The 25,071-nt window shown below is 55.9% G+C and overlaps 1 protein-coding gene and 1 long non-coding RNA gene across 2 annotated transcripts; one reads left to right on the top strand and one right to left on the bottom strand.

Annotated features, from left to right (window-relative positions):
- The first annotated feature begins 4,018 nt into the window (after window positions 1-4,018).
- On the top strand, window positions 4,019-8,041 carry LOC144949267 (uncharacterized). The gene is made up of 4 exons (XR_013640260.1): window positions 4,019-4,107; window positions 4,576-4,687; window positions 7,390-7,503; window positions 7,984-8,041. It is a non-coding gene; the product is annotated as an uncharacterized LOC144949267 (long non-coding RNA).
- LONP1 (lon peptidase 1, mitochondrial) lies at window positions 4,098-17,948 on the bottom strand. Its single transcript, XM_078879185.1, has 16 exons — window positions 17,399-17,948; window positions 15,690-15,778; window positions 14,154-14,273; window positions 13,145-13,493; window positions 12,366-12,557; window positions 11,686-11,769; window positions 10,863-11,083; window positions 10,552-10,690; window positions 9,738-10,004; window positions 8,460-8,582; window positions 8,005-8,121; window positions 7,369-7,509; window positions 6,831-6,996; window positions 6,217-6,425; window positions 5,619-5,783; window positions 4,098-5,247 (listed from the first exon to the last, which is right to left on the bottom strand). Exons 1-16 carry the CDS (start codon window positions 17,903-17,905, stop codon window positions 5,092-5,094), a joined length of 3,045 nt encoding a protein of 1,014 aa, XP_078735311.1. The 5' UTR covers window positions 17,906-17,948; the 3' UTR covers window positions 4,098-5,091.
- Window positions 17,949-25,071: the final 7,123 nt, after the last annotated feature.

The raw sequence follows: 25,071 nt of genomic DNA, 5'->3' as shown, positions 1-25,071 counted from the left end.
CCCTCTAAAGAATAAAACACGATACAGGCAAACGTTTCTGGTAATAGCTCTTTTATTAATTAATTGCAGCGATGGAGAAAAAAAAATCGTCTAATTTTCCCCGCACCCTCCTCGTGAGCGCGAGCAGAGTTATCTCTCATACTGCGATTGTGGCAGTGGGGGGGGGGTAACACTGCGCTTGCTCAAAGTTATTTTCCACGATGCTGTCAATGGAGAAGGCTCCACACCGGAAGGTTTGCGCTTTGTTTCAATGGGGGACAAAGGCGACGTGCCCCCCCCCTCCCCCATGGACTCTATTGGCCCGCCTCCTCCATTGATGCCATTGGCTCCTCCCCCCATCGACTCCATTGGCCCGCGCCCTCCCCCCAATTGACTCCACCCCCCCCCTCCCATTGACTGCATTGGCCCGCGCCCCCCCCCCCCATTGACTACATTGCCCCCCATTCACTCCGTGCCCCCCCCTCCCCATTGACTACATTGCCCCCCATTCACTCCGTGCCCCCCCCCATTGACTACATTGCCGCCCCCCCATTCACTCCATTGCCCCCCCCATTCACTCCATGGCCCCCCATTCACTCCATTGCCCCCCCATTCACTCCATGGCCCCCCATTGACTCCATTACCCCCCCCCATTGACTACATTGGCCCATGCCCCCCCCCATTGACTCCATTAACAATATAAATACATGTTAAGAATAATTTACTAAATGAACTAAAAGTTTAATAAGCGGAAGCGAAAAAAAATGTCCACAGGCTCAGAGAGCTCCATAATATCGGTGTTTTTTTTGGGTGTTAGAGATATCACGTAAATATAAGAGAGATCCATCTGAAATCTCGTGGAAGAGAGTTCCATAGCCGGGGGGCTACACGTGAAGAAGCTCGGTCACCCATAGACCTCGAGCACATTGCGTGTAGCACAATATGCTGGGGAGCTAAATGATGACCCGTGTGTGTGGTGTCCGAGGGCTGCTAAGCTTTGAGAGAGAGTGTAAGCTTTAATATTCTCTCTTCGTGAAGGCTTCAGCGGTTTACTTTGTGGTGAATAAATTGCGCTGCGTGGCCACAATCACACTACCGCACTGTGCCGTGGTTCGTCTTTAATGTTATCAATGAGTCTCTGTCTCTACGAATCTCTATGCGTCTTTATGTATCTCTAAGTCTGTGCATTTATATGTGTACGTGTGTGTCTGTGGGTCTCTGTATTTCTATGAGTATTTGAAGAGAGGTATCTAGTATCTCTGTGGTTTTAACGATACGGTCTATAGTTTGGGCTGCGTGGCCACAATCTCACCACTCTGGCTTGTGTTTAATTTAACATTTATAAAAAATATGTGCAGCATCGGCCTATTGATGTTCGGATGCGGTTTGATGGTTTGTAGTGGTAATAACTACTCGCTGTTCGGCGATCCGCGAGAGAGCGGATCGAAAACACAGTTTTCCCGCTCGGTAAACGGTCAGGGTCAACTGAGGTCATGCAGGATCCAAACGCCAGATTGGGAAGGACCAATCAGAAGGTTCCAACAGTGGCCTGGGATTGGACGAATTCAGCCACGAACCAGTATAAAGGCCAGAGCGCTGAGAGCTCTGGGCAGTTCTGCCTGCACGAAGACTCAATCTGGCTGAAGACAGCTAGGACCCTGGACCAAGCCTTCCAGCCCTTGTAAGGGCTGAGGCTCAGTGTAACCAGTGGTCAAGGGAGAATAGGTCCTGGATAGGCAGGACCCTGGCTCCCAGCCTTCTCGCCCTTGTAAGGGCGAAGGTCCTGAGCGACCAGAGGTCGGGGACCCACCGGGCCAGCGGTGGGTCAGTGAGCCTCCCCTAGGTCCCAGCCGGAGGACGCTAGGTTAGCAGGGAGATTGAGATAGCTCCTGCCAAAGTCCGGAGGCTGTACCTCCTTAGGATCGAAGATAGACTTGAGTCTAGATTTGAAGCTTTCGTGACTGCAAGGATTCATACTCTTAGGTTTTTTCGGTAAAGTCACGTAGGCAGAAAAAATTAAATTAATAAAAGTAAAATAAAACAAATTAAAAATAAAACAAATAAAAAAAAAATCTATTTGTTTTATTTTACTTTTATTAATTTAAATTTTTTACCTACGTGACTTTACCGAAAAAACCTAAGAGTATACACTTGAGTGTTAAGCTTTGCAAAGTTTGGAGGCTGTACCTCCTCAGGGTAACGAATAAGGGGACCGTATACCCTTTGTGCGATAGGGACTGTATTAAGAAAACAATAAACAGTGTGTGCCTTAAGGAAGGATTTTATTCGTCCGTCATTTACAACACTACAGTTGCACCAGGGTCTGCTGACAGGAGGAATGTAAAAGCCAGGAGGAACCAAACCAGAGGATGCCTTCACAAATCTGGCTGTCCGCCTGATGATGCTAGTCGTAATTACTGGCGAAACGTCGTACTCAGATTGTAAATATTGTAGTTGGTTTACTCAGCTAACACACCGGTGTGCTGTACTAGTAACGAATTGGCACGTTCTGTTTACGTGACAAACCTTACCAATTTGCTGTGTCGGGTGGTGGCGGGTTTAACGACACATTTATATCTACGCGATCTAAACCAAAGGATAAAACCTGTTATGGATATCGGTCGCGCAAGCGTACTGCGTGTTAAACAGGAGAAGTGGTGTGATTATGTTTGAGTCTAGAATGAGGGGTTTATTCTTTCGGTAAAGTCACGTAGATAGGTTCAAAGAAAATAAAAAAGAAAATACGTTGGGTCTAGAATTAGAGGTTTATTCTGTTCGTCCGCGTTGTTCCACTGCTCGCCACAAGCAGCGTCCAGTACAACGGAGGCCGTGATAGCATCTTCTCGTGTCCTCCCCACGCCAACAGCCGTGATCTGTCCACTGCTGGGATGAATTTCTCTATCTCATCGCTCCATCTACACGTGGGGGGAGCTGCGTGTTTTTTGTTCATGTTTCACGGCTGCCACGCAAACGCAAAGTCTCCACACACACCGGCCCTCAACCTCTTCTTCCGACCGAAGCGGACTTTTTTTCTTAAACAGTTAACACAACGGTGCCTGCGATGCGCGTTGTAATGAATGACAGACGAGATTTTTTTGTTTGTTTTTAAATAAAATCAACGTTAACGTTTGCCAGGGCTTTACAAGGTGAAAGTGCTCAGCTCGCAAGTGGGCGTGGCCACGAGCGGAGGTGGTGACGTCACCAACGGTTGCCCCTTTTTTGGCGCGAAACTTTTTGGGTTTCCATGACGACGAGCCGTTACAAAGGACTTGGGCGCGCCAATGTCAGCAGATAAACAATGGTCGATAACAGTGTGGCCTTAAAATCAATATACGAAAGGCGATGTTTAGGGAAATGGGCCTCCAAAGCATACTTTAAAAAAAATCTTAACTGACGAGCATCTTTCAAAAGACGGATGTCTTACAGAAGACGCATTCCCGAATACATCTCCATCTTCCGGAAGACGTCTTCCGGAATACTCTCCATCTTCCGGAAGACATCTTCCATCATTCTGAAATACGCCTTCCGGAAGGTTTATGGCATCTTCCGGAAGACGTCTTCCTGTGAGACGGAAGACGTCTTCCAGAATACATCTCCATCTTCCGGAAGACGTCTTCCGGAATACTCTCCATCTTCCGGAAGACATCTTCCATCGTTCTGAAAAACGTTTTCCGGAAGGTTTATGGCATCTTCCGGAAGACGTCTTCCTGTGAGACGGAAGACGTCTTCCTGTGAGACGGAAGACATCTTCCGGAATACATCTCCATCTTCCGGAAGACGTCTTCCATCTTTCTGAAATCCACCTGAAGAAGACCGCTTGTGTTGCGATCGAAACGTCGTGGGTTTTTTGCTTTTAAAATGTTTACGTGACTTTACCGAAAGAACCAAGAATATGACGAATGAGTGTTTTATTTGCACTTGTGTACCACTGCCAACGCAGCATGATCACCAAATAATTTATGTAAAGATTCTGCTTTTCACCAGAAATGCTCGATCACCAGCTATGCTCCATCTACCGCTGGATGGTCTTCCAAAGACGTCGCAACCCCCCGCGGTCCTTGGACGCAACGCTCCACCGAGCGCCTGCACGACGGCAGCAGCCAAGACACAAACAGGCACCTGATTCAGGTAATTTATTATAGATTAGACATCTTTACAATGTATATTTATCACTATCAGCTCATAATCCCCGTCTGCTCAGGCCGGGCTTAGCTCGCGGTTGCCCAATCGACACTTGACACAGTCGCCGTAGCGCAAACTACAGCAGCAGCATGGACACAGACCCACACCGAAACCGTGACTCCACAATCGGCGAGGCCACACCGCCGCAGTGATGGGGCCGGGGCTGCGGCCAGCGGAGGCAAACGATGACGGGGTTGTGGCGGCGGCGGCGAGCTACGCCAGCGTTTGACCTCATCGCAGGTGCTGGGGGTCGGAGGCACCTACCACGTCACTCATCGTGGACCCACTCGGGAAGGGGGGGGGGCGTAGGGGGTGCACGCTATAAAAACCGTACGAAACCGATTAATCAGGCGGTAGGTGCACACTAGGTGCGCGTAAGCGGAGCTAAAACTACATCGAGAGACTCTTTCTCAGAAACTCGACTTCCAAGGCCACGGCGCGGGACGCCCGCGGAGGTCGGCGTCCGACGATGGTGGCGATGGCGACAGCGATGGCGACAGCGATGGCACGCTGCGTGAACGATGACGTGAGTAAGCTGCGGGGCCACCGTGGCGTCGCTGACCCCGGCACGACGGAGGTACGAAGTGGAGGTCCTACGCAGCGTGTCCAGCTCAGCCGGGGTCGTGCTGGGCTCGTAGGCAGAACGGCGACACAATGACGGACGGCCATACGAGTCCACACAAAGGCCACCCGGCTACGGTTAAGGCCGGCTTAGTTCACCAGCCGAACACCGGAGCAGTGACCACAGCCGATACGCTGCCCACTCCACCCACGTGTCTCCACAACTCTACCAATGTCGCTCCACCTTCCCGCGCGGACGCCGCTTGTCGGTGGCTCGGTGAGCACCGCACCGGGCTCGGGTTCAAGTCTTTGGGCCGATTTGAGGCCATGTTTGTGCGTGTGCGCGCGTGAGGGGGGTGGGGGGAGAGATCAGCTCTGCTCCGGCGGGAAGGCCACGCCAACGATCTGGCTGTAGTGGTCCACAAAGTGGACCTCAAGGCCCTCAGTGATGTACGACGCCAGGTCCGAGAAGTCCTTCCGGTTCTCCGCGGGGAGGATCATGCAGGTGACTCCCGCTCGCCGCGCCTGACGCACGCACACGCGTGGGGGGTGTGAGTTAAGAGTGCGGGTAAGGGTACAATATTGTGTAAGGGGGGTACACCATGGTGGCGAGATGTTAACTACTTCGCCTGGTTTCCAGGAGGTTGTGGGTTCGATCCCAACCATGATTCCTGTATATTTTGAATTTGCATGTTCTCCTCGTGGTCACGTGGATTTTTTTCCAAGTCCTTAGATTTTTCCCTCCACATTTAGAAACATGCGTTTAGAGTATTTGGCCGCTATACATTTCCACACGACAAACCACTTCGTTGAGCTATCATTTGTACCCAGGTCGCTTCTGAAAAACAGCTACATAGCTCAGTGGGCCTTACCTTGTAAAATAATAATAGACTCACCGCGATCGTCTTCTCCTTGATGCCGCCCACCGGGAGGATTTTGCCTGTGAGCGACACCTCCCCCGTCATGGCGAGGTCCTGCCGCACGGCGCGGCCCAGCGCCAGCGACAGCAGCGCCGTCACGATGGTGCAGCCGGCACTCGGCCCGTCCTTGGGCGTTGCACCCTGCGAGCGCACAATGATAAAGATTCACCCGCATAGCCTTCAGCAGACCAAGTGCTGTCCACGAGCACCTACAAAGGCCGGCGTATGTATGGTGAAATTCTTTCGCATTGCACGTAGCCAACCGGAAGGACAACAAACTCAACACAAAAAGCAGTTGTAAATAAATTAATTTTCAATCTAGATTTAAAAGTTAATAGCTCTTTGAAGAGGGCCACAGTACCATGCCTGGCCCGCTTCGTCCCTTAGCGACGATGTTTACACATCACACCAGATACCAATTTGTGACCGAGCCAACCTAGGGGAGCCACAGGTCTGGTTCAGGTATTCGTCACAGACGTTGGCCTTGAGCAGGAATCGAATTCGGGTCACTGGGTTTGTACACACACCCACAAAGCATGCGCACATGCCCACGCGCGCACCCACACAAATGTACCTCAGGCACGTGTAGGTGGAGGTGCGAGCTGGTGAGCGTCTCGTTGCCGGGATCGTGCTGCATGAGGAAGGAGCGCGCGAACGTGTACGCGATGCGTGCGCTCTCCTTCATCACGTCGCCCAGCTGCCCCGTCACCTCCAGCGTCCCTTCCTTGGTCTCGGGGTCGCGGGGTCGGCGCAGTGACGTCTCCACAAACAGCGTCGAGCCGCCTGGGGTCGGCGAGGTTGAGAACGCAGTTACAACGCGGTTACATCGCGGTTGGGCGTCTGGAACTCAAACGAGCAGGCTATCGTAGTAAACGAGCGGGCTATCACGTGGTAACGAGCAGGCTGTCGTCTTGTGCCGCCGTCACGATCCAAATTTGCAAAATACAAAAAATAAAATTACACCGTAAATTAGTCAACGTGGAATCTCCAACTAAGCAACCAGGGCAGGCCGTCCCTGTGACGATGGCTCTGCGCTGTAAGTACGATACCGCCCATACCACATTTACTACATAATCATTATTTTCGTTATCACGCTGGGGGAGACAGTGCTGTAGACAGTGACGGCGGTGGTGGGGGCGGCAGCGAACGGGGCGAAGGGAGGGAGGGGGGGAGGCCTTTGCGACGCACCCATGGCGGTCCACGCCAGACCCATGACGACGCCGGGCGGCGTCACGTCGTACATGCGGTCCACGGTGAATACCGGCTTCCCCACAAAGTCCTGCAGGTTCCCGGTGTCCACGGTGACGCTCTCCGCATCACCCTCCACCAGCCGGAACGCGGCCTTCCGGAACACCTACACCACAACCGCCACCACCATCGTCAACAACACCATCAATTACACATAGCCATCAGCGTCGTCAACACAAACACCACTACCATTGAAAACATGCCCTTTATGAAACTACCCGAGCCGGAATGCGTCCTTCCGGAACACCGACACCACCACCGTCACCACCGTCACTACCAGCACCACTGTCACCACCACCAACAATCTCACACAGCCATCGGCATAAACATCAATACCACCACCAATGCCGTCACTGCCATAACCGCGATGACGAGCTTTCACTGGCCCTCCACCAGCCGGACCGTACTTCCTTTGCAGTACTCTCTCTGTCTCACTCTCTCTCACATGCTGCCCTCTCTCTCACGCTCACAATCTCACCTTCTCGATCTGCTTCTGCAGGTTGCGCACGCCGCTCTCCCTGCAGTACTGCCGGATGAGGATCGCGAGCGCGTCCGCCGTGATGGACGCCCGCCCGTCCGTGAGTCCCGTGCCTGTCTGCACCTGTGGCACCAGGTACTTCTACGGTGGTAGGGGGGGCGGAGAGGGGGTGGGAGATGTTGAGCTGTGCGCGCATGTTCAAGGTTGTGATGAAGTGTGTGAACGTGATGGTATGTGGGGAGCGGTGGCGCAGCGGTTCGCTATTGGGGAGAAAAAGGCACCCGGATGTGGTGCTGGCCACCCTTGTGTGCCGTACCGGCTTTCATCGGTGCTCGCTAGCTGCACTTACCTTAACAGTCTGTTAAGGCTATACGGCGGATCTTTGTCCGAGTGTGTGATGAAGCGTGGAGTGCGATGGCGTGTGCGAGATGCGGTGTGTTCGGCAAGCTGTGGACTACAACGATCGTGTGCGACGAGGTGCAACCGCGCGATGGCGTGCAGCTGCGTGTCACGGTACGCGCGTGCCGAGGTGTGTGTAGGACGCGCACACGTGACGAGGGTGCGTGTGTGTGCGTACGCGCGCGTGGTTTGTGTGACGAGGCGAGTTCGACGAAGAGGTGGATGTGTGATAGTTGCCTCGGCGATAGCGAGCTTCTCCTGCGCCACGTATCCCGACACGGCGATCATCTCCATGCGGTCTCGCAGCGGCTCGGGGATCGTGTCCAGCACGTTCGCCGTGCAGATGAACAGCACCTTGGGGGAAGGTGGGTCAATGGGTCAGGGGTCAAGTCAATTGACGGGGCAGCCAGTCAAGCATCAAGGTGCGATCCAGACCCCAATGCCTGTATATTTGGAGTTCTCCCCATGGTCGTGTGGATTTTCTCAAGGTCCCCCGGGTTTTCCCTGCACATTTTGGCTGCTATAAATGTCCACGTGACAAGCCACTTCGTTGAGCTATTATTTGTGGCCAGTTCGCTTCTGAAAAGGAGCTATGTAGCTCAGTGGGCCTTACCTGGTCAAATAAAAGTAGTAATAGTTTGATGGAGGGAGGTGGAAGGTCACCAGGGGTCACGGGGTCAAAGCGGCCTCACCTTGGAGAGGTCGATGGTCACGTCGAGGTAGTGGTCCAGGAAGTTGGCATTCTGCTCGGGGTCCAGCAGCTCGAGCAGCGCGGACGACGGGTCGCCCTGGTAACCACGGCCAATCTTGTCCACCTGGTCGCCGTGGAAATGGGCACAGCGACCACGTTACCGGGGGAACGCATTCTCGTGGAGTGGCACTCGGCTAAGCAAAGGAGACCCCGAATTTTATAAATATAACGGAGAAAAAAAATGAATTCAAGATCCTTATAGAAATAAACACTGTGAATAATTTTTATTGGAATTAGTCCATTGCTTTAAATCTTTTCACACAACTGGTGCACGTGGCATGAATGCCAGGCATGACGAGAGCCATGCGTTCCTGTTCTGATAACGAGCTGTGAAATCTGTTCCTTTGCAAAGGCTGAGTCGATCTAGGGGAGGCCCAAGACCAGTTCAGGTAATCGTCGCCAGTGTTGGCCGTGAGTGGAATCGAACTTGGGTCATCGGGTTTTCTAGCGCAGCGCACTAACCGCTACACAGACAACAAAGACAAAGATCCCCCGTGTAACCTTAACGGACTGTAGGGGCAAGTGCTGTTAGCGAGCACCTATGAAGGCTGGCACGGTGCACGAGGGGGTGGGTGGCCAACACCAAGCCTGGCCGCCTTTGTCTCCCTAGTGGTGACGTTTACACATCACACCAGGTGCTCATTTGAAGCCGAGTCGACTTACGGGAGGCCCAGGACCAGTTCAGATAATAGTCACTGGTGATGGCTGTGAGCGGGAATCAAACCGTACATACACACAACAAGCGGTGTGGGGGTGACATCACCACAGCGCTTGTGCCAGGCCAGGTGCACTTTGAGGCTATGTGAAGTGTGGAAGGCTTGCTGACTGGAGATCACAGCACAGGCCCAGCTGCCATGGGTTGACTAAGATGACTGGCTGATGCCCCAGCTGTGCCCCCTACTGTGCCAACTTGATGTATTTTAGCCATCCGGCACTCCGCTCGTTGTTGTGAGCATCGCTCCTCTGCCCTCCGTTGTTGTTGGAGGGCGACTGCCTCCAACTTCCCAGTAGCGTCCTTCACGAGCCTCCTCCAGAGGCCGATCTTGACACCGTTGGTACCAGTTATCAGCAAGTCCACTCAGCTCCACATTCTCCTGTACCACATCACTCCATCTCTTCTCCATCCCGTGTCATGCCCATTTAGCCCCCTCTCCCAGCCAAACAGAACCTGCTTGGGCATGCGCACACACACACACATACACACGCACAGGGTTCTCACCTCGTCGATGAGGATGAGCGGGTTCTCCGTCTTGGTCTTTTTCAGGCACTGGATGATCTTGCCGGGCATGGCGCCCACGTAGGTGCGGCGGTGCCCCTTGATCTCGGCCACGTCCGTCATGCCGCCCACGCTGAAGCGGAAGTACTCGCGATTGAGCGCGCGGGCGATGGAGCGCGCGATCGACGTCTTCCCCACGCCGGGGGGGCCGTGGAAGCACAGGATCTTGCCCTGCGTCGTGCCGCGGAGATGGCTCACGGCGATGAACTCCTGCGTACGTGCGTGTGTGTACGCGTGTGTGTGTGTACACGTACGTACGGTAGGTAGTGGGGGCGGGGGGTAGAGTGAGATCAGGGTGGGCGAAAGCTGTGTGTGTACTCGCGCGCGTGTGTTTGTACACTATGGGGAGAGGTGGTGCAGTGGTTTGCGCGCTGCGCTACAAACCCAATGACCCGAATTCGATTCCCATTAACGGCCAACACCAGTGACGATTATTGTTAAGGCTAGATGGGGGATCTGTGTCTTTGTGTACACTGAGCAGTGGTGCGGTGGTTGGTTAGCCCACTGCGCTACAAACCCGGACACTCAAGTTTGATTCCCGCTCACAATCAACATCGGTGACGATTATCTTAAACGGTTCTTGTTGTGGTTGTTGTGCTTGTGGTGTATTTGTTGTTGTGCTTGTGGTGTATTTGTAGTTGTGCTTGTGGTGTATTTGTAGTTGTTGTTGTGGTGTATTTGTTGTTGTGGTGTATTTGTTGTTGTGCTTGTGGTGTATTTGCTCCGTGGCTGTGGTGGCGGTGGCTGTGGTCCCCACCAGGATGCGGGCCTTGATGTCATCCATGCCGTAGTGGTCCTGCTCCAGGACTTCGCGCGCTCGCCCGATCTTTAGCGTCTCCTCGCTCACGCGGCCCCACGGCACGCTCGTCAGCCAGTCCAGGTAGTTCCTCGTCACACTGAGGGCATCATACGTACCACATCATCATACCAACATCATAAAGACAGAGATTTAACGTGTAGCTGTAACAGACTGTTTGTCGTTGTAACGTGACCCCCGTGCCCCGACTGGACACGTGTGAAAAAAAGCTCCATAGCTCATCGGATTCTCCCGTGCGCCGCTGCCCTCACTTGAACTCGGAGGAGTGGTTGTCGAGCAGCGCCAGCTTGCTCAGCTCCTCCTCGATGACGGGGACGACGTGGGGCGGCACCACGAGGTGGGAGAGGCGCTCGCGCATGCGCTCCGCGATGGCGTCCTTGTCGTCCTTCTCCAGGCCCAGCTCCTTCTTGATGATCTTCAGCTGCTCCTGCAGCAGGTACTTCCTGTGCGTCTGCTTGATCTTCTCCTCCACCTGCGAGGGCGGCAGCGGCGGCGGCGGCGTCGCGTGGAGGAAGACGCAGCAGGGAGAGGGCCGGGCGTTGGGGGGGGGGGGGCTACACGCGTGGCGACCTGCGATCCCGCGCTGGGGAGAGGAGCGGGCCGCCCCTCTGAGGCCGTGCCCCCACCCCCACGACAGACGCCCAGCGGGGGGCCCGAGGAAGTGGGAAGAGGCCTCGAGGAGAAGGAGGCGGTGTGGGGAGCATGGGCCGCATGGGAGGGGAGCCGCTGGGAGGACGCGGTGGGGGCCAGCGAAGAGGTATTGATGGTCGAGGTGGAGAACGTGGTGGGTGCATCACGAGTTGGGAGATGGCGGTACCAGCAAAGTGTGGACTGATATCATCATTGCCTTCTGTATGGGATCGAGTGTTGCCCCCTTGCTCAAAAATGATTTGCCAAAAACATCCTAATCTATGCGCGCCTCCGTGTGTACCGTTTTGTATGTGATGCAGTTACAGTACGTGTTTGATGACGAAGATAATCGTTGTCATTATGAAATAATGAGTGGGGAGAGAGGCTGAGAGAGAGAGAGAGACAGAGGGTAGAAAAAGAGACCGGGAGAACCGGGCTTCTCACCTCTCGCCCGAGCCTCTGCTGGAGTTTGCTCAGCTCAAATTCCTTCTTCAGCAGTGACAGCGCCTTGTACAGCCTCTTGGGGATCTGTTAACGCTCACACGCACGATCACGCGTGTGAGCGCTCGCGTGTGTGCGAGCACGCGAGTGAAAGTGTGTACGGGCACGCGAGTGAAAGTGTGTACGGGCACACGAGTGTAAGTGTGTGCGAGCACGCGAGTGTAAGTGTGTGTGAGCACGCGAGTGTAAGTGTGTACGGGCACGCGAGTGTAAGTGTGTACGGACACGCGAGTGTAAGTGTGTGCGAGCACGCGAGTGTAAGTGTGTGCGAGCACGCGAGTGAAAGTGTGTGCGAGCACGCGAGTGTAAGTGTGTACGGGCACACGTGTGAGCGCTCGCGTGTGTGCGAGCACACGAGTGTAAGTGTGTACGGGCACGCGAGTGTGTGTGCGCGTGCGAGCTGGAGTACGCGATCGCAAGGACACATGGGTCGACACGGAGAGACACACTGTCGCACGGGAGACAGGGACGTGGTGACACACGGACACGATGACGTGCGAGTGCCGACGTAACAGCTGATCGCCCCAAGAGCCTGCTAAAGGCTGCATGGTTAGGGGAGGTAGATCTTAGTCTCTGCGTAATATCCCCGCGCTCCCAACCCCCCCACCCCACCCCCAGCTCACGTTGGTCTCCTCCAGCACGTCCTGCAGCTCGTGCGACTCCGCCCCGGTCAGCGCCGCCCCCATGTCGCTCAGGTAGATGGGGTTGTCGATGACGCGCTGCCCGGCCTGCATCATCTGCACCACCGACTCGCGGTACAGCGGGTTCAGCGCGATGATGTCGCGGATCGTCTTCACGATCTCCGCCGTCAGGGCCTGGCGCACGGGGACAACAACGGGAGACGGGGAGATGTGGGGAGAACACGTGGGCAGACATGGGGACACGCGGGGAGATACACGATAAGAGGCGGGGCAAGAGGACACAGGCACACACGGAGGGACACGGACAAACGGGAACACGGAGACACATCGAGAGACAAAATGACACACAGGGGGACAAGTGGAGGAGCACAGACGCACAGGTCGACACGGAGGGACACGTGGTGACACGGGAGACAGGGACGTGGAGACGCACGGTGAAACGTGGACACACGGAGACGACACATGCAGACACACGGGGAGTCGGGGAGACACACACGAGACAAGGAGACACACACTGAACACGTGCAATCAGCGCGCCCAGACACACACAGTCACAGTTGCATTTCGGGACCTCTCAACAATCGCCATTTGCGGTATCTCTGAGAACTCCTTCTGACCCGCCCTTACTGGACATCTGTGAGAAAGAGCTTTATAGCTCATCGGATTCCTCCAGTATGAATAAAGATTGTGATTCTGACCTATCTGACCTATCTCTCCGTCAAACCTGTGCCCGTTTGGCGCGACCTCTCAACACGACGCACCTTGACCTCCTCGGTGTGCGTGAACTCCTCGTGCACCACGTTCTCCACCTCCACCATCAGCACCTCCTCGCTCGCCCCCCCCGCGTCCTCCCCTCCCAGCGGCTCCACCCCCACGGGGCCCGTGCCGCCCCCCGCCGCCACCTCCGCCACCTCCTCGGGGCCCCCCGGGGCGCCAGGCGCGGGGGGCACCGTCTCCAAGGGGCGCCCGCCCCTCTCCCGGCGCCAGCGTCGACCCCGGGGTCGCCCTTCCTGCTCGGGGTCGCCCGGGGTCGCGGTCTCGTCCGCTTCTGCCTGCGGGGTCATGACCATCATCTCGGGGTCGGCGTCGAGCGCGCGTGTGATCCGGATCCTGGGGGGCAGGTGGGTTGGGAGGGGGGGGGCAGCGTGGTCAACGATGACTGCGCTCGTTAAATTTGGTTTCATCACCATCAGGCATGGTCGATCCACTGCTGGATGAAGCTTCCTCAAGCGTCCGCCACCATCTACGAAGGTTTAATTCGCGTGAAGGAATGCTGCTGGATGACAGTGGTATGTAAATCGAATAGGCCGATGGTCCCGGTGATACCACCAACAGTAGCGGTGTGACGCGAGTGCGGCCCTACCCCCGGTGTTAACGGTGTGACGCGAGTGTGGTCCTATCCCCGGTGTTAATGGTGTGACGCGAGTGTGGTCCTACCCCCGGTGTTAACGGTGTGACGCGAGTGTGGTCCTACCCCCGGTGTTAACGGTGTGACGCGAGTGTGGTCCTACCCCCGGTGTTAACGGTGTGACACGAGTGTGGTCCTACCCCCGGTGTTAACGGTGTGACGCGAGTGTGGTCCTACCCACGGTGTGAGCGGTGTGACGCGAGTGCGGTCCTACCCCCGGTGTTAACGGTGTGACGCGAGTGTGGTCCTACCCCCGGTGTTAACGGTGTGACGCGAGTGTGGTCCTACCGCCGGTGTTAACGGTGTGACGCGAGTGTGGTCCTACCCCCGGTGTAAGCGGTGTGACGCGAGTGTGGTCCTACCGCCGGTGGCCCATGACGATCATGCGCAGCTTGTCGCCCAGGTCCTGCATCTCGTGGATCTGGACGAACGTCCCCACGGGGTGGATCTCGTCGAGACTGCTCACCGCGTCCGCCTCGTTACTGCACAGAGACACACGCAATCATCGTATAACCTCAACCGACTTTTAGGAAAATGCACGTACGCTGAATTTCTTTCGCACCGTATATAGCCAACTGTGCTAATCGGAGGTGCGAAAAGTGTTCTTAGTGTGCACAAATGAAGGCCGGGACGGTACACGAGGGGGTGGGTCGCCAGCACCACGCCCAGCCACCTTTTTCCCCCCAATGGCGATGTTTTACACACCGCACCAGGTACTCATTCGAGGCTGAGTCGATCTAGGGGAGGGCCCAGGACCGGTTTGCTCAGGTAGCTGGGTTGATGGTTCAGCGTGCTAACCACTGCACCACCGCTCCCCACACACACGGACACACCCATCAGAGCTCCTCCGGCACACACGCACTCGCACACAGTCGACACACGGGTGGTGATTGCCATGCAATGAACACCTAAGCAGCAGGATGTGACTCAATAACACCCCCTGCTGTGGATGTTGTTTGTGATACTGCATGGGCAGTGGTGCACAAGCACAAACAACACTATCTCAACACATTCGTCAATAACATTGCCTTAAAATGAAAACAAAAAATGTTTCAACACCCTACGTTTCAGGCAACGGCCCCTTCTTCATAGCAGACAAATGGGATATACTCGAATATAGATTGGGATAACGCTGTTTTCGTGCTGGTGGTGTTGAGGGTGGTGGGGGTGGTGTTGAGGGTGGTGGGGGTGGTGGGGGTGGTGGGGGTGGTGATGGTGGTGGGGGTGGTGATGGTGGTGGTGTTGAGGGTGGGGGTGGTGGTAGTGGTGGGGGTGGTGGTGTTGAGGGTGGTGGTGTTGAGGGTGGTGGGGGTGGTGGGGGTGGTGGTGGTGGTGGGGGTGGTGGTGGTGGTGGGGGTGATGGTGGTGGTGTTGAGGGTGGGGGTGGTGGTAGTGGTGGGGGTGGTGGTGTTGAGGGTGGTGGGGGTGGTGGGGGTGGTGTTGAGGGTGGGGGTGGTGGTGGTGGTGGGGGTGATGGTGGTGGTGTTGAGGGTGGGGGTGGTGGTAGTGGTGGGGGTGGTAGTGATGGGGGTGGTGGTGTTGAGGGTGACGGGGGTGGTGATAGTGGTGGTGTTGAGGGTGGTGGGGGTGATGGTGGTGGGGGTGATGGTGGTGGGGTTCATGGGGGTGACGGGGGTGACAGGGGTGATAGTGGTGGGGGTGATGGTGATGGGGGTGATGGTGGTGGTGTTGAGGGTGGTGGGGGTGACAGGGGTGATGGTGGTGGGGGTGATGGTGATGGGGGTGATGGTGGTGGTGTTGAGGGTGGGGGTGGTGGTAGTGATGGGGGTGGTGGTGTTGAGGGTGACGGGGGTGGTGATAGTGGTGGTGTTGAGGGTGGTGGGGGTGATGGTGGTGGGGGTGATGGTGGTGGGGGTGATGGTGGTGGTCTCCCACACCTGTCGTCTCGCTTGAGGAAGACCCCCGCGTAGGGCTGCGCGAGCCGAACCTTCCTCCTCAACAGCTCCATCAGCTCCTTGTTCTTCACCTACACGGGCAGAAAAAAAAACAAAGATCCCCAGTATAGCCTTGAACAGACTGTTGGGGCAAGTGCTGTTAGCGAGCACCGACGAAGGCCGGCACGACACACAGGGGATCCGGCGATGTTTACACACCGCACCAGCTACTCATTTGAGGCTCAGTCGACGTAGGGGAGGCCCAGGACCGTTTCAGATAATTGTCACTGGTGTTGGTTGTGAGCGGGAACCGAACTCGGGTCGCTGGGTTCTTAGAGCAGCGAACTAACCGCTGCACTACCACCTCCACGGACACACGCGGAAACACAGACATCACTCTTCCTCCTCACCACCACGAGATGTTGCAAACTATCAACACCCAACCCCAGCATTAACCACTCACCACCACGAGCCATCACAACCAGCATCCTCAAGATACATACTCTTTGGATTGCTCGGTAAAGTCACGTAGGTTAAAAAAGAAAACAACTAAATTAAATCACGACGTTTCGGAGTCAACACAAGCTTCCGTCTTCAGGTGAAACCGTCATAGCAAAATTGCTGTATCAATTTTGGTACAGCAATTTTGACTTTACCGAAAACCCCAAAGAGTATGAATCCTTGCAGTCACGAAAGCTTCTAATCTAGAATCTTCAAGATCATTACCCTGAGTCATCATCACGAGTTGTCACCAAACAAAGATACCCCCATAGAGCCTTAACAGAAACTGGATTTCTCCACTAATCTGGCTGCCGCCTGATGATACCGGTTGTAATTACAAGGGAAAGGTCTTACTCAGATTGTAAATGTTGTGGCTTTCTTCTCCAACATACCAGTGTGTTGTATTAGTAACGAATTGCCATGTTCTGTTTACGTGACAAACGTTACTAATTGGCTGTGTCGGGTGGTGGCGGGTTTAACGACCCATTTATATTTACGCAATCTAACCCAAAGAAAAAAACCTGTTATGGATATTTGTCGCGAAAGCGTACTCCGTGTTAAACAGCCTTAACAGACTGTAGGGGAAAGTGCCGTTAGCAAGCGCCTACGAAGGCCGGCACGACACACGAGGGGGTGGGTGGCCAGCACCACCACAGCCAGCACCACCACAGCCAGCACCACCACAGCCAGCACCACCACAGCCAGCACCACCACAGCCAGCACCACCACAGCCAGCACCACCACAGCCAGCACCACCACAGCCAGCACCATCATTACCCCGAAGTCATCGCCACCACGAGCCACCAGCTCCCACTCACCACTCTCCACCTCGACCACACAGCACTCGTCACTCGACGTAGATTTACCATCAACAAACACAAACCACCCCCGCGGTGCAAGCGAGAGGACGGGGTGGTGAAAGTCAACAGTTGGGAGGGCAGATCATTCTAGAAGGTGGCGGAGTGACAGTGAGTGTGGAAGATGTTTGAAGGGTACTGGGGGCGTTGCGGGTGAGAGAGAATACGGGATGAGTCTTGGAAGGTGTCATTGAGCGTGGACGGAGCGCCGAGTGCTTCCCGCACCTCCCACTAGCACGGCTGGTTCCGTACGGTGCGAACGAAGTTCAACACAACACACACCAGCGAGAATGACAGCACAAGCAGAGAGAGAGATGGAGAGTGAGTGTGTGTGAGGAGCCCAGGAGCCTTCACCTCGATGATCTTGATGAAGCGCGGGAACACGGGGTTGCGAGACACCGCGATCGCGGGCACGTTGGGGAACACTTCTGGGACCACGAGCGTCGCCAGCGCCGTGATCCCGGGCGAGGAGAAGGCGGCACCACCGCCGCCACCGTCCCCGCTCCCCGCCTCCTCGCCACCGCCACCACCGCCCGAACCCTCGGCCGCATCGTCTCCCCCGAGGCCTCGAGCCCCGCGGTCGCCTCCCTCGCTCCGCCCGGACGCGAGGCGCCGCGGCGGGCGGTGCGGCCATCCCAGCTCGGTGACCCCGCGCGGCCTCTGCCCGACGCCTCCGTGCGGGGCCCCGCAAGGCGCCGGCGGCGGCGCGGCCGAGCTCAGGGCCCGCACGCAGCGCGACGCCTGAGCCGCGGCTCCACGGCGCGGCCGGCAGAGCGACGATCCCCGCGGAGGTGCGAGCCCCAGCAGCCGCAGCGCCGAGCGCGACCCGCCGCGAAGCGAAGCACCAAACATCGCCGCCATGCCGACTCTCGTCCACAACGCACGCACGTGGGTGCCGGGCTCCGGGTGGAAACACGAACGCGGTGGGGGGGTGGGGCCCCGAAAGGTTCCGGGCCGCGGTGACGCAACCGCGGAGCAACTGCGCGTGACGTAACGCGGGAAGGGGCCACGTGGTCAGTGATGCGGCGGCTCCACTGCTGGATGAAGACCTCCCTCGGGCCTCATCGTACGGACGCGTTTCATCCCCCGAGGCTGCCACTCCGTCATTCGTCTCGGCCTTCGTCCCGTCTGTCTCCCCCATTGGGAAATTGCACGTTCCTATGGCGGGGGCGAGTCGATACATCTGATACGCACCGTTGGCTTCCCGAAAAAAATTGTCCTTATTTTACCGATCCCGTAGAGATGATGATGATGAGTCGGCATACCTGTCAAACCATACGGTCGAGCCGTATTCTTGTACAAGCAAATTGAGTGTCCAGGTTCCATACGGCGCAGAGCCGTTTCGAATTGCAACTTTCAATTCGTGCAAAAAACATTTCCGCTTGTTTCTCCCTTGCGATGGAACTTTGTAGGATGAACGTTGAGATTGATAGGGGCACGGGGTGGCCAATAGGGTCTGACTTGGTCTGCACTGATAAAGGGGTTGACAGGGATGCGAGTCAACTCCACACCAACAACCTTTGTTTGCACTCGCGACCTTTGGGGCCGTCCATAAATGACGTCACGCACCTGGGGGGTCAGACATTTGTGACGAGGGGGGGTTTGATAAATGTGACGTCACATCAAAATGCGCAACTTGAAATAAATATAGACAAGTTCTACTTAATTAAATAGACTTTTTAATAAATGTTTTCTCCTACAACATCAGAGTGCAGCGCCACATTAAATACGCACTACAATGACGATAGTTTAAAGCGATTTGAAGCATGTTTTATTTTTGGGGAAGGCAGAGCTTTGTGACGTCATATTTGAGGGGGGGGGGGTGTTACTTTTTATGACGTCGTGACAAAGGGGGGGGGGGGTCGTCCAAAATCGCGTGACGTCATTTATGGACGGCCCCAAAGATATGTTGGCACTCGAAATGTATTTGCCAACGGAAGGATCCTGCATCAACGCTGGACACACAGAGTGACCAACGGAGAAGAAGAAAATGTCACACGTGGAAGACCACGTGACGACGATGGTGGTGATGCAGGCAGTGACGAGAAGGAAACTGGCACGAATTCGGACACACGAGTAGGATGGACAACAACAGTACAATTAAGAGCGTGTTGTTTGGGAAAAAGAATGGAAGGAAACGGAGCTGGAGACCGAACAGAGAATGGCGTGAGGGCGTCACGAGAGAGATTGGTGCCAGAAAGATGTGGCAACGACTTGAGAATTGTCGGCACAGGACAAACGAATGACTCCGTGTGCAGTCGACACCTACGGGGCGACCTGCCCATGGATCGTGATGACGAGTACCGACACACGTTGGTTGCGAATCCTGCGTGTAAGCGACTGTTCACGTGCTGCTGGAAGCCCATCCGTTTGTTTTGAAATATAAATTGCCGTCGAGTTCCTGCCACTGTCCAGGATGTGGGAGGTGTGCGCAGAGATGGATTTGTACCGTTACGTTGAACTTCTTTCGCACCGCACGTAGCCAACCGCGCTCATCGAGCGGTGCATGGGAAGGACAACAAACTAAACCACAAAAGGCAGTTCAGAACAAATTAGTTTTTCATTCAAGTTAATGATGTGAAAGTGCATTGCTCCCAGTGGAAGAGCGTTCCAGACGGCCGCAGAAAGCGCATCCGAAAGCGCGCGATGTGGCGACCGCCTTTGTTCACCGGCCAGCCAATCGCGGGCGAAGCGCGACGGGTGGCGCGTTCATCCTAACGGAGACCACCTTGTTGTCCCCCTGCACACCTCCTCCTCTGACGACGGCCGGCGGTCGAGACTGGTGACGGAATTGCAGGCAAAGGCGCGAGAGCAACGCCCCGCTCGAGATGGCAGCGACGGAATCGGCCCGCGCGCCGGCGCTGGCTGCATCGTTTTGGTCGCAGGATGGCGAGAGCAGGCGACGGATTGGGGAAGCCTTCGTCCTGCAGTGGATTGATCGTCGCTGCCGCTTGCCGATGATGCCGATGAACGAAGGTGGCGACACTGTTGTCTTGCTTATAAGAGCCCTTTAATCGACCAAAACCTTTATTTAAACAACACAATTGCAAGTCACCACTTCACAGAAATGGCTAAAAACCTTTTTTTGTACAGGAAGCGTCCTCACAGGACTCGGGGGAGAGACGGGCACTCGGCTTTGGTTCACAGAGACAACTCGCTCACCACACGAGTACACTCACCACACGAGTTGTCACCACATGGGTACACTCGCCACACTCACCACACGAGTTGTCACCACATGGGTATATTCACACTCACCACATGGGTACACTCACCAGACTTACTACACGGGTACACACCGCACAGGCACACACTCACCACATCCGCTACATGGGTTATACACCAAACCACACTCACTACACTCACCACTGGGGTACAATGTAACACTTGCCATGTGGATGCATGCGCAAGACAGGGACTCTTGTACCATACTCGCCACACTCTCGTGCAGTACTCAGTGCTTAACTTGGTCCATGTATAGGTCCCTCTCTCCCTGGGTCTCTCTTTTAAGTCACTCACTCAATGAACGACTCACTCCTTTGGTCACTCACCCCCTTGGCCACTCAATTACAAAGTCATCCGTTGACCGAGTCACCCACTAACTGGGTCACTCACCGTGTCACCCGTCGCTACAACGTTGGTCCCTCGCTCGCTCTCCGCCCGACATGGTAGCGGTGCCAGAGCGAGGTTCGGGGGGTTGGGCTGGGTGGTGGCTGCCACCCTCTCGCCGTACCGCACAGCAACCGCACGCACACCGCTCCACCGGCAACCGAATCACCCGCACCGCAAGCCACCGCTGCCGATCACCACAAACCACCACCAACCACCGGGCAGCACTAACCAGGTAGCACCACCACCACCACGACCACCATCACCGCACACACACACACACGCGACAATAACTTAACCCACGGCCCGGCTCCTGGTGTGGCCAGAGCACCAGGGCACGAGCTGTAAACACGCTGAAGTAGGAAGGTGCTCACTGCTCACCGCAGACACACACACACAACACGGACTAGGGTCCCCCCTCACCACTGTGTGGTCCACACAGACCACTGGGGGGAAAAGTGCTGTTCGCGAGAACCTATCAAAGCCGGCGTGAGGCGGCCGGGTGGACGTGGCGATGGCAACGTCCGCCCGGCCACCTTTTGTTGCCACCAAGTGGCGACGTTTTAACGTGCCGCGGGGTGGAGCTCGCTCGAGGCCGAGTAGACCTAGGGGAGAGGCACAAGATGGGTTCAGATACCGCGCGCCACTGACGGCAGGGCACGGGGGGAATTGAACTCGATGCGCAGTGCGTGAAGCGCTGCGCCACCACTCCTCAAAGGCAATGTTCAACCACGCACGGAGGGCCAGAGGGGGGAGATAGTCGTGCCCCCCCCCCAACGGTGACCCCCCGACCTCCGCTCTTCTCACGATGCCAAATGCTCAGATTCCTCGATCTCCTGGAGTAGAAACTTCAGCGAGGCATGGATCTGCAAACACATGAACACACACACACATAAACAAAGATCCCCCGTGTAGCTATAACAGACTGTTGGGGCAGGTGCTGTTAGTGAGCACCTATGAAGGGTGACATGGCACACGAGGGGGTGGGTGGCCAGCACCACGCCCGGCTGCCTTTGTCTCTGAAATGGTGATATTTACACATCAGACCCGGTACTAATCTGAGGCTGAGTCGACCTAGGGGAGGCCCAGGACCGGTTCAGAAAAAAATCGTCACTGGTGTTGACCGTGAGCGGGAATCGAACTCAGGTCGCCGGGTTTGTAACGCAGCGCGCCAACCGCTACACTACTACTCCCCCACTACGACACACGCACGAACATACATACACATACAAGAAAGCACTCGCATCCATGCACAAGGGGGGGTTACGGTCAGGAAATGGACTCAGTGGATGGTGCTTCAAAGGGGCACAGTGGGGGTCATGGTGGTCACGGGTGGGGGGCGGGACGACTCACGCTGTTCAGCCTCGCCATGTTGGTCGAGACTTCTCGGAGGAAGTCGAAGTCGGCGCTGCCGCCAACGTGAGGCCCGTCGGCACCCGCGCCACCGTCAGCGCCGCCACCAGCAGCTCCGCCGCCGCCTCCTCCGTCTCCCATGTCCCCCACACCCCCCACTCCCACCCCTACATCCCACTTGGGGTTTGAGCTCTCCGGCACATTCAGCCTGAAGGTCACAGGTCACGCATTGGGAGGGGGAGAAGGGGGGCGGTCACACGCAGGGTTACGAGCGGGGTCACGAGCGGGGTCACGAGCGGGGTCACGGGCGGGGTCACGCATGGGGTCACGAGCGGCGTCACGTGCGGGGTCACGGGCGGGGTCACGAGCGGGGTCACGAGTGGGGTCACGAGCGGGGTCGAGCGGGAGGTCGAGGGCAGGGTCGAGCACACCTGCGTCCGAAATGGTGCGGTGCGTGGCGGTGTGAGGAGCGGCGATGCACGGTTTGTGGTGTGGTTTATTGGGGCGGTGTGTCACAGTTGTGTGGCGGTGGCGTGGCATGCGTAGAGCGGTGCAAGGTGGCACGCGATGGAGATCGTGGCGCGGTGGTCGTGCGGTGCGGTTGGACGGTGAGCGGCGCGGTGTGCGCTGTGCCGCTGGTGGCGTGTGTCGTGTTGGCACAGTAGGGAGTACAGCTGCTGCATCCGCCAGTCATCTCAGTAGTCAACCCACGGCACCTGCTGGGTCTGTCCCGTGACCTCCTATCAGCAGCGAGCCTTCGACACTTCACGTGGCCTCAAAATCAACCTGGCCTGGCACAGGCGCCGTGGTGACGTCACCGTCACTTAGTGGCGGGTGGCGGGTATTGGTTTACGACGTGTGCCGTGTTACCGCGGCAGCGCGAGACATTCGGTGCGGTCGTGGTGCGGGGCCACTCACCCGGAGGCAAGCAGGCGTTCCTCCAGACAAACGAGCTTGTACGCCAGGAAACACGACAGGAGGAAGAGGACGACCACCCTACAGGGGCGGCGGTGGATGCCGCGCGGGGGGAGGGGAGGCCACGCGGGTTATCGCGCAGAAGGGTGGACGGCAACACCTCGACACGCACGCGCATTCGACGAGCCAAGTTTTGGCGTAACGAACTTTGGATGCAGCAGCATTACTTGAAAGAGAACTCTTAAAAATAAGTAATAAATAAGCATGCGGAAATGAAAACACAAATAATTAAATTGTCAAACAACGGTACTATATAAATAAGAATACAATTCTAATAAGATATGGATTCTTGAGCTTTGCACATCGCGAGTGAGTCTCACAGGAGTGTGTACAGGTGAGTGTGAGTCTAACAAGATGTGTACAGGTGAGTGTGAGTCTAACAAGATGTGTACAGGTGAGTGTGAGTCTCACAGTAGTGTGTACAGGTGAGTGTGAGTCTCACAGTAGTGTGTACAGGTGAGTGTGAGTCTCACAGGATGTGTGTACATGTGAGTGTGAGTCTCACAGGATGTGTGTACAGGTGAGTGTGAGTCTCACAGGATGTGTGTACAGGTGAGTGTGAGTCTCACAGGATGTGTGTACAGGTGAGTGTGAGTGTGAGGCTCACAGGAGTGTGTACAGGTGAGTGTGAGTCTCACAGTAGTGTGTACAGGTGAGTGTGAGTCTCACAGTAGTGTGTACAGGTGAGTGTGAGTGTGAGTCTCACAGGAGTGTGTACACGAGCAGCACGTTGTGCATGAGCGTGGATTCTCCCGCATGCATGCGCCGGGACCACCGCGTCAGACGCGCGCGCACAGAGCCTAGTGGGGTGGGGGGGGGGGGTAGACAAGGCAGAGAGACCGTGAGACAACTCGTTAGAGATGGCTACGCTGCGCTTTGCTGCCGACAATTCAGAGCCGTGGAGGCGGCAGCGAGGGTTAGTGGATCGCACGCAAACGTCGTGAAACTGCCTCCCTCCCGTGGGAGTGGAGGAGGTGCCGGACTAATCACCATCTAACACGTAGTAGGCTTTCGCAACCAATATTATTCATAATCAACTTTTTGGGTTTAGATCGCGTTATTTATAAATGTGTCGTAACCCTCCACCACCCGACACGGCCAATCAGTAAAAAAGTGTCACGTTGACAAAAGACAAATAGTTCACTGCTTTAGCCCACCGGTGTGTTGAAGCGTGAAACCACAACATTTACAATTTTTGAGTAGTACGACGTTTCGCTGGTAATTGCATCCAGCATCATCGGGCAATTCGCCAGAATGGCGAAACGTCGTACTCAAAAATGAGAGTGTGTATGTATGTTGAACTTTTTTGGCACTATACGTAGCCAACCTTGTGTGTTGTGTGTGCATGTTTGTGCGTGTGTAGGTATGCGTGGTGAGTGCGGTGAGTGCGGTGAGCATCGCACCTCCGTGGAAGCTCGACTTGAGGCGTCGTCGGGGGCTGGAGTCACCCTCCCCCACCTCGTCCACCCCACGGTGCACGTCCACCAGCCGCTCTTCACACACACACGTACACACGTAACAATGAGACAGATCCCCCTTGTAGCCGACACACGATGTTGGTGGTGAGGATGATGCTCATGTCTGTGTGTGTAGGGCACAGCAGAGGCACAGCGCTTTGCGCACCGCACTTCAATCCCAGCCACCTGAGTTTGATTCTCGCTCACGCCCAATAAGTGAAGAATTGTTGAGCTGGTATGGCAGTGCATGTGTATATGTGTACCAGTATATGCAAGTGTGTGTATGCCAATGCATGCCACTGTCTGTGTGTGTGCGCGCGAGCATCACTCTTTACCGCTACTGCCCGATGCTGAGCTGGCTGGGCAAGTGTTGCTGGAATATGTAAGTGCGTGTGCGTGCGTGTGTGTGTGTGCGCCAGGGGTGCACGGTGATGTAGTGGTTAGCGCGTAGCGCTCCGTAGGCAGCGACATTGTTCAATTCCTGCTCACGGCCACCAACAACAGTGATGATAATTTGGAATCGATTCTGGGTCTCGGTTTGTGTGTAAACGTCGCCGCGAAGGAGATAAAGGGCGTGGTGCTGGAACACCCACCCCTTCGTACTCGCTAGCAGCACTTGCCCATCGGTCTATA

The sequence above is a fragment of the Lampetra fluviatilis genome, chromosome 53, assembly GCF_964198595.1.
Source record: "Lampetra fluviatilis chromosome 53, kcLamFluv1.1, whole genome shotgun sequence".
In the NCBI taxonomy this organism is placed as follows: domain Eukaryota; kingdom Metazoa; phylum Chordata; class Hyperoartia; order Petromyzontiformes; family Petromyzontidae; genus Lampetra; species Lampetra fluviatilis.
The sequence above is the reverse complement of the archived record's forward strand: the minus strand, read 5'-3'. Positions and strand labels throughout refer to the sequence as shown.

What these genes read in the sequence shown, in the direction of transcription:
- LONP1 (XM_078879185.1), bottom strand. Translation starts at nt 17,905, where the DNA reads ATGGCGGCGATGTTTGGTGCTTCGCTTCGCGGCGGGTCGCGCTCGGCG. An exon ending in ACATCAAGGCCCGCATCCTG is followed by an intron (nt 10,005 to 10,551) that starts GTGGGGACCACA and finishes GCACGTACGCAG; the next exon opens with GAGTTCATCGCCGTGAGCCA. An exon ending in TCCACCTACACGTGCCTGAG is followed by an intron (nt 5,784 to 6,216) that starts GTACATTTGTGT and finishes GTGCGCTCGCAG; the next exon opens with GGTGCAACGCCCAAGGACGG.